The following is a 9,071-nucleotide window of genomic DNA, read 5'->3' as shown; positions in this document are numbered from 1 at the left end:
TGTTCCTCATTTAATAAAGTTATATTTTTATTAGTTTCTGTCATCCTCCCAGTGTTTATTAATCTCCTTTTTTCAATATATAGAAGGGAGGTGATTTTACACATTTATCTGTACCTTGCTGTTTTCGTATTTATTATTCTAATCTTCTCTTGACTAGCCTTCCTCAGCTCCCTGCACAGAGGCTGCCTCAGTAGCTGTGCTGCGGTAGACACTGGTCAACAGCACAGTCTGGATCAAGCGTCCCCACATGTGGCTGCGTTGGGAGCCAGAAGGGAAAAGGCTGTCTGGCACTGCCCTCCTCTGGGCTCCTCTGACCTTGGCCTTGTCGCTGGGGTGCTTGAGAATAAAGGCCTCCTGGGTCAGAAGGGTAGGAGGAGCCCAAGTTGCGCCTGGCCCCAGGCCACGTTAGGGGCCCTTGTAAGAATCCTGGTGGCGGGCAGACACTGGGAGACCTAATCTTTGGACGCGCAGTGTGAAATCCTCCTTTGTGTAACTGTGTCAGCGAACGAGCAATTAGTATTTATTTCCTGGTGGATGGACACTCTGCCCTTAACCGTTCCCATGCGCAAAAATTAACCTAGTAGGAGCCAAGACCCCAGGTCTTTAAATCCATGCCTCCAGGGCACACAGCAGTCCCTTTCAGGGAAACCCAAAATTTCACACCTGTCAGTTTTGAAAAATATGACTGGAAATTTGCAAAACACTGTGTAGCACATCACACTCATTACCTCAATCGTTTCTCATGGAAACCCTATGACGTAGGTACTCCATCCACATCTTTCAGAGAATTCAAGGGTTTTAGAAAGAATAAGCGTTGGCCCAGGATCATATTGCTAGGGAGAAGCCAAGCCATAACCTGACCCTACCTGGCTCACAGATTTTTTTTTTTTTTTAATAAGCAACGTGAATAATTTAATTAGTTTTGGAAAACCCTCCGCTCCCCCAAATAACACCTGACGCAAAATGCAATAACGCTTTGCAAAAGTTACCTACAGGTGGTCAAAAATATTTTAAAACAGATTGGAAAATTGTTTGTAGTGTTTTTACTCATAACAGGAGGCGCAAACCTTGGACGAGGGCGGATTCCCCGTATTGCTATCACCCCATGTAAATTTAAAACAAAAGAGAAAATTCGGAGACTTCCTAGCGTGCAATTAAATGCAAAGACAAACAAAGCCGTTAAGAAAACCATTCGAGAGGGCTACGAAACGAATAAAACACAACGGTCACGTACTTCTGTGGGGCTGAATTAAACTGAAGGGAAGTCAAGACGCCCTAACGCCTACTGAGCGGCAATAGACAGAGGCACCTTAGCCACCGCGGGACCCCTGCAGGCGTGCAGGAGCCAGCCAGTCGCGCAGGCGCAGGGCCGGAGCGGGAATCCGCCCCGCCTTCCCCGGGCCCCGCCCTCCCTGCTTCAGTTCCGGGTCCTGTCTGTAGGGGCGGCCGCGGTCTCGGCAGCGGCCAAAGCCGCGAAGCTGCGCGGCCCGGGTTTCCAGCCGGGCCTCTTTCCCGGCCGGGCCCCAGCATGGCTGCCCCCAGGGCTGCGGGTCGGGACGGTGCCGCGTTGTCGCGTTCCTGACGGCCCCTGGCGTCTGTGCTCTCCTTCTCTTCCCCAGGCCACTCCAGCAGACATGTTTGCCAAGGCCTTTCGGGTCAAGTCCAACACGGCCATCAAGGGGTCGGACAGGTGAGGGAGAGAAGGGCCCTGTTCCGCCCACCAGGACACCCAGCCATTTCTCCATCCCGGCTGGCCCACAGCCCTTTTGGACTAGCTCAGCCGACCCGGGGTGGAGGCCGAGGGGTCCAGCGGGGGAAGGGACCCCAGGGGACCAGGCTGGAATAGACATGTTTTGAGGGTGAAGAGGGAGAGGAGGCCTGATTTATCTCCCAGGCTATCTTTTGGATATTGTCGTTCGTTTAAAGGAAAACGTACTTCAATCGGCGCTTACTGACTGCGATCTATAGAAGGTATTGCGGAGGGCGCCAAAAAAGAAACAAAGGCAAGAAGGAAGGAAGAAAGACAGACAGACAGGGTGCCACTCTCCTAAGAGCTTAGAGTCCCTGAGGAGAAATCAGATGGGGAACCGGGAACTACAACGATAGGAGGAACAGTGTCTAGTGATTACTTCTGGCAGGAGAGACAGACAGATGGAGGGAGAGGTGAGGGAGAATTACGGGACATGTTTTGAGGAGACCTGTATCTGTTCAGACAGTGTCGCAAACGCAGATAGCACGTTGCGAATTTTGGACCCCGTGTTCTATAGTTGTCACTCTTGGTGCCCTGGTATAGCTTTTTAAGCATCGGGACAGGTTTGCCAAGCATATAGAGAAGGGAGTGGGTGCGAGGGCTAGGCATAGAGTCAGGAAGGCAGGGCTGAATTTCCAGTCAGGCTAACTTGGTTACTGCAGTTTCCCTCTTTCTTCGTAAAATGGAAAGTCTTGCCCCCAAGAATATGTGACAATAGAGGAGACATGGGATGTGAAAGAGAATAGGATGTTTTGGAAGAGTGTAGGAGAGTAGGGCATCATAAAGCAGTTTTTCCTTGGCCCTTTGATTTGATAGTAAGTCCTTCCGAATCCTTTGCATTTCTCAAAATGCATCCAGGCACGATTCATACCACTCATTGGTTTGCTTTCTGCAGGAGAAAGCTTCGGGCTGATGTGATGGCTGCTTTCCCCACTCTAGGAACAGATCAGGTCTCTGTGTTGGTACCTGGAAAGGAGGAGCTCAACATTGTGAAACTGTATGCTCACAGAGGGGATGCAGTGACCGTGTACGTGAGCGGTGGTAACCCCATCCTGTTCGAAGTGGAGAAAAATCTGTATCCGACAGGTATGGCAACAGGATGGCCATTACTGTAATCCTTGCCTGGCATCCGTTTCTCCTTATTTCTTTCATTCACCTGTCTTACTCAAAACAGTAAGTGCCAAATCTCCCAGTACCATCCGTAAGAATCGTTTCGGGCCCAGTGTCCCTAGAATTGGGTCTTTCAAGGTCGAAACTTACTGCCGTAGGAGGGAGAATGAAAGGGCCAATACAGAAAGAGCGTGGTTGCCAAGAGATATTCTGAGATGAAGGAATAGTAGTTCCTAGTGGGTTAACTAGGGATGGAGCAGGGGTCTCGAAAAGGGTGGCATTTCAGAACATGTGAGAAATACGTCTAAAAGGATGACTAGCAGGATTTTCTTTAGAGACTGAAAAGATCCTGTGATGGGAAAGAAGCTGGGTTAATGAAACCACGTACCCAGCTGTCTTAGTGATGTACTCCCATCGAGATACCCCCCAGGGATTCTTCCTTCGGCTCTGTCTGGCTCTCAGGATCCTTTGGTTTCTCTCCTTGTGACAGATCTCAGACATCTAGGGTCCTTTTGTCTCTAGCTGCTGACACCTGCTTTGTCACTGGGGCTTTTCTTGCCCTAAGCTGTGCTACAGCAGCGTAGGGCGGTCTCCTTGGGCCGCAGCTGCCCCCACCCCACTTTGCTGCTGTACGGACACAGGCGCTTTTTGATCTAAGGGTTTTTACCACTAATCACTATGAAAACAGAGGGAATACAAATAATAAACATGCGGAAATTTCCAAATTGTTTACAGGCTGGTGCCCTGTTCTTAGTCTACTTGTTTCTGAGGTCACAAATGGAATCCTCCTTGGTGTTTGTCCCCGCTTTTACCTGCTGTGCGCATTTCTGCAGCTACAATCAGGTGGAATGTCCCAGTCTCAGGTGACATCCAGGTTTTTAAGAATCTACCTTCTTCATTCCAATAGCAAAGCCTGTGGGCCCACTGCCTCCCTGTTATTTCCTAAGCATACCCACAGAAGATTTCCTTAGTCACTGAGGAGAGAGCTTTAAAGACAAGAGAGTGATTACCATTTATAATTTTTAAAAATTACATTCACATGTAATTTTGTATATATGTATACTTTTTCACTTTTTAGTAGTTTTACCACCTTCACAAGTGTGGAAATTCTTGATGATACCCTAATATTTATCCTTCCATATTTCCATTTTATATGGCTGTATAATGGTATAAATATGTTTATGTGATTTGTAAGCATTTTTATGTATATTTGTAATCGCTTATATTGCGATTATTAAAAGATAAAAAGGTATATTAGAAAAAAAAAGAATCTGCCTATTTTAAGAACGAAACCCCTAGAAACCAAGGCTACACTGTATGTTAACTAACTTGAATTTAAATAAATACATTTAAATTTGAAAAAAACACACAAAAAGACCAGAATGAACCCTCTTTGGGCCTCATAGCCTCTTCTCTAGCTTTGAGCTGAGTTCCTTTACTGTCCCTGAATTAAGTGGCCTTCACATTTGGCTTTGCCAGTGCCCCAGGGGATTGACTTTTTGGCAATAAATCTGTGTCTCTTTTTGGGCAGTGTATACCTTGTGGTCCTATCCTGACCTTCTCCCAGCTTTCACAACGTGGCCTCCGGTGCTTGAAAAACTGGTGGGGGGAGCAGGTAAGAAGATTTCCCTATATTCTGGCTATCGACTGAAACCCGCTTAGGAAGGACCGACTACTCCAATAAATGTACCCGCTTCCTGCGTTCATATGGTAGAAAAATGGAATTTTTCCCCCGTTTGCGTTTCATCTCTCTCTTGACTGCTTCCATGAGGTCCCTGGGCGTCTACGACGCTGTTGAAAGGCTTCAATCAGCTTTGTACTTTGTACTTCAATGAGAAAACAGTTTGTGAACTGCCATATGCTGTCCTTTAAGTCAGTAAGCTAAATTTGGGAAACCAGAATAAGATAGGTCATGGAACTGGCCTTGGTGCTTCAGTTGGACCACTAGCCCCCCTAGGGAAATGGTGTGATACTCGGGTTGCCATCTTTTAATTTTCATTATGAATAACCTAGCTGATACCTGATAAAGGTTTGTAGGTTGAATGAATGAATAAATGATGAAGTAGAACTTGGAATTGTTTAGAGGCAGAATACAGGTTGTGATGCATTTGTTTGTTTGCTACAGATTTGATGCTGCCAGGACTCGTGGTGCCCCCTGCTGGTCTGCCTCAGGTACAGAAGGGTGACCTCTGTGCCATTGCCTTGCTGGGGAACAGGTACTGTGTCAGTCCACTGTGCCTTTGGGGGAAAATCTTCAGTAAAACTGGGGAAGGGTTTGGGAAATGACAACTTCCCAAGCTTATGGATAAAGGATTAAAGGAAGAAAAAGCAGCTTCTTGTGGAGTGGGCCACTGGGGGATGGTAGTGAGCCTGTGGGGCTGTCTATACATGTGGGCCAAGCATAGCTGCTGCTGCTGTTTTTGTTTTTTTAGTAATTTTACATTTACACAAGAGTTACAAAGATAGTATAGAGGTATAGAGTTCTTATCCAGCTTCCTGTAATGATAACGTTTTTTTATAACCAAAGTACAGGTATCAAAACTAAGGAATTAACATTGGCACAGTCCTATGAATACAATTGTAGATTTTATTCATATTACCCCAGCTTTTCCATGAAATTTCTTTCCATTCAAGAATCCAGTCTAGGGGTTAAAGTTAAACGTCCGACTTCAGCTCACGTCAGGATCTCACGGTGCATGAGTTTGAGCCCCATGTCAGGCTCTCTGTGTTGACAGCTCAGAGCTTGGATCCTGCTACAGATTCTGTGTCTCCCTCTCTCTCTCTGCCCTTCTCCTGCTCATGCTCTGTCTGTCTCTCTCTCAAAAATAAAGATTAAAAAAAAGAAAAAGAATCTAGGATACCTTTTGCATTTAGTTGTTGGCTTCTTAGTCTCTTTGTAGCAGAATTCTCACACAGAATCGTGACACCGAGGCTTACCTTCCCAGGAAGCAACTTTATTTCTGCCGGCACCACTCAGTTGGGTTTGTACCCGAAGAACTGGACCCCGAATGTCTCGTGGTATAATTTTTTTTATACATTTTCTATTTCTTTGTCTCCCATATATGGTAACACACACAAACACGTAGTCTAATTAAGTAGTCTTCGTTTACAAGGTCATGAGGGATGTTGTCACATAGGCACATAGCCAGGTTACCTTAAAGTTTTTTTGTTTTGTTTTTTGTTTTTTCTTTCTTTTTTCTCTTTTTTTCTCTCCTTAGGGAGAGAAACATTTCCACCTTTGATGCTCAGACTTCTCTATTTTGTTTCATAGAGCATCATCTTGGTTTAGAGGTTTATATATTTAAAAAAATTTTTTTTTAATATTTATTTATTTTTGAGATAGAGACAGAGCACAAGCTGGGGAGGGTAAAGAGAGAGGGAGACACAGAATCCGAAGCAGGCTTCAGGCTCTGAGTTGTCACCACAGAACCCGACGCGGGCCCAAACCCATGAACCATGAGATCATGATCTGAGCCGAAGTCAGATGCTCAACTGACTGAGTCACCCAGGCTCCCCAAGAGGTTTATATTTTTATAACATTATTACATGAGTGGCCGTCCTTTTTTGTTTTTAAAATTTTTTAATGTTTATTAATTTTTGAGAGAGAGAGACAGAGCATGAAGAGGAGAGGGAGACACAGAATCCGAAGCAGGCTCCAGGCTCTGAGCTGTCAGCATAGAGCCCAACGCAGGGCTTGAAATGACAAATTGCGAGATCATGACCTGAGCCAAAGTCAGTCACTTAACCGACTGAGTCAACCAGGCGCCCCCCCTGCTTTTCTTCTTCTTCTTCTTGTTTTTTTTTTTTTTGAGTGGCTGTCCTTTTTAAATCATGGCCTCAGTGAGACTGGAGACGGACCGTACAACCAAGGGAACTAAGCAGGGTAAGGTTAAGCACCCTCCCAAAATTAGGAGGATAATTCCCATGAGGGTTTTGAATCTCCTGAGAGTTGAAAACCATCCTCCAAATAACTTCCCGGGGTCCCAACCTTTCCAGATCCGAACTGGGACATGAGTAACCTTTCTCATTGATCTGTGATCTCCTCTGTGACTTTCCTCTCATCATCTGTCTGTAGGCAGCAGTTCCTCAGGGTAAATTTTTCACAAACACCTCCCTCAGAAGCAAGCAGGTAGATAGATGGCATTTGATAGATGGCATTGCACATTTTGGTTTGCTGCTTGGCTAGTAAGTTAAGAGCTCTGGCATTTTCATTGGTTATAATTTCTACAACTGCTTGCAGTCTGATTATGTGGTTTAGCACATAAATAGGAGTGTGGTAGCCCCAAGACCCATCCTCTGCCCAGGTGGCAGGGCCATAATACTGGATTATATGCTCAGGAGGCCATTTATCATCTTTTTAATTACCAATCTGTAAGGCACCCTGCTTCCTTTTAGTCTCCTTGTGTCCATACACTTGGGCTCCCAAATGTTTCCCTCTGGCAAGTGGGATCAGGAAGACATGGACGAATAGTTTCCAGCACATATGACCCTGACCAGACTAGGGAGGTACTATATAGGCGCTCCTTTTTCACATCTAGTGTAGTCCCCCTGGGGCCCACCATTTGATGGCTGCGTTGACATTGTCTTCAGCCTCTTGGAGATGAGAGAAGTTAGATAAGCGGTGGGGATCTGGCTTACGGTGATCTGGGGTTCCCCAACATTGGTTTTTTTGGGCATTTGAGTTATAAAATCTTTGGCCTAGGCATGTTAAGTTTTTAACAGATGGTGATGAATTTTTTCCCCACTAGACAAGACAGTCTTTCCCAATAATTGAGCTTTTGGGAAGCCAAACCCCGGTAGTAGGACTGGGGTATTTTGTTTTACTGTAAGGTTTGTAGGGATCTGATTTTCTAGTCTCTCATGGCCATTGTTTCCCAGCATTGGTACCATCAAAGTATCCTATCCACAAAAGGAAGGTGAGTGTTAACAGAAACCTCTCCCCACATTTCCAGCTGGCCGGGGTGGCCTCGGCCAATCCTATGGCAAAGAGTAGAGAAAGAATCACAATAATAGTGAGAAACAGGACATGACAGTGCATCACAGTAAGGAAATAGATCTGGAAAATAAGGACAGTCTTTTGTTTCACCAAACCATCGATTCCTTAAGCTTCTGCTGTGTGTAGATTAGTCAGCTTCCAGAGTGACTAAAGCAGGGCTGCAGTCTCCCCAAGCCTCTGGAGTTGCAGATATCTTCTTCTGTATGGTCAGCTTGTATGGCGTTGAAGGCCCAGGAATGCATTCCCAGTTTCGAGATGCCAGCTTTTCTCTGCTGTAGTGAATCCAGGGACCCACTTTGGCCACTTTTACTGTAATAGGGGTGGACAAAATAACAGTGAATGGGCCCCTCCAGAGGGGGCTTTAGGGGTTGGACATTTCACTCCTTTATCCATACTGCATCTCCTGGTTTAAAGGGGTGAGCATCTGTGTTCAGATTCACAGGTAATATCCCTGACCCAGTGGTGTAAGGTGGTCAGTGTAGAGCCGAGGGCCCACATCTGTTGTCTTAGTGTTAGATTGTCTACCTCATTTAGATCTCCTCTTATGCCCTTGATAATGGGGGGAGGGCACCCATAAAGGATTTCATAAAGGGAGAACCCCATCTGCTTCTTTTGCTTCCCACCTGCAGCTGCAGTCTGCCTCCCTGAAGGTCCTTTATCTCTCCCTACCTAATGTCAACCCTTTCCCTATTTATTTCTTCCCTGAAGTGGGGCCTGTAACTGCTGTTAGGAAACAGGGACGATGACCGTTCCGGCTTCTTTAAGCTGATAAGGGATGGTGTGGGGGTACAGCTGTTAGTCTACCCAAGAGTCGGTTGAGTGGCCCACAGTATGGTTTTACAGGAAGGCTGGCAGGCATGAGGTAGCATAAACATTAGTGGACATAAAGAGAAAAACACAAAGTAAAGATTATACTGACCAACAAGATAGTATCTTAAGATAATGTCTACGGTTTCCAAACCTGTCAAACAGTCTAGGAGAGACCCTGCCTTTGTAAACAACGTATGTCAGGGACTCTCTTATAACCCAGGTGATGGACGAGCAGGAGCAGTTAGTCATTATGGCAGCTCTATTTTTAAGAGTTCGGCCCTAACTTCATTTAAAAATTTTTTAAAGCTTCTAATGCTTGTGAGGTGTTCTTTAGAGTTTCGCTGAGTATAAGCAGTTTGCTTTATTTTGAGGTGTAAAACTTCCAAGAGCCAGGAGTTCTAGAGA

At 45.6% G+C, this 9,071-nt stretch overlaps 1 protein-coding gene across 3 annotated transcripts in view; it reads left to right on the top strand.

The window, feature by feature from the left end:
* Nucleotides 1-1,442: 1,442 nt before the first annotated feature.
* EIF2D (eukaryotic translation initiation factor 2D) overlaps nucleotides 1,443-9,071 on the top strand; it is a 28,976-nt gene continuing 21,347 nt past the window's right edge. For all 3 annotated transcript variants that reach the window (XM_042924989.1, XM_042924988.1, XM_042924987.1), the window contains exons 1-4: nucleotides 1,443-1,690; nucleotides 2,646-2,836; nucleotides 4,392-4,475; nucleotides 4,986-5,076. In XM_042924989.1, the coding sequence (XP_042780923.1) occupies nucleotides 1,635-1,690; nucleotides 2,646-2,836; nucleotides 4,392-4,475; nucleotides 4,986-5,076 (422 nt within the window). In that variant the 5' untranslated portion in view covers nucleotides 1,443-1,634. The remainder of the gene's footprint in view (nucleotides 1,691-2,645; nucleotides 2,837-4,391; nucleotides 4,476-4,985; nucleotides 5,077-9,071) is intronic.

Source organism: Panthera leo, chromosome F3, assembly GCF_018350215.1.
Source record: "Panthera leo isolate Ple1 chromosome F3, P.leo_Ple1_pat1.1, whole genome shotgun sequence".
NCBI classification, from domain to species: Eukaryota; Metazoa; Chordata; class Mammalia; order Carnivora; family Felidae; genus Panthera; species Panthera leo.
The sequence above is the reverse complement of the archived record's forward strand: the minus strand, read 5'-3'. Positions and strand labels throughout refer to the sequence as shown.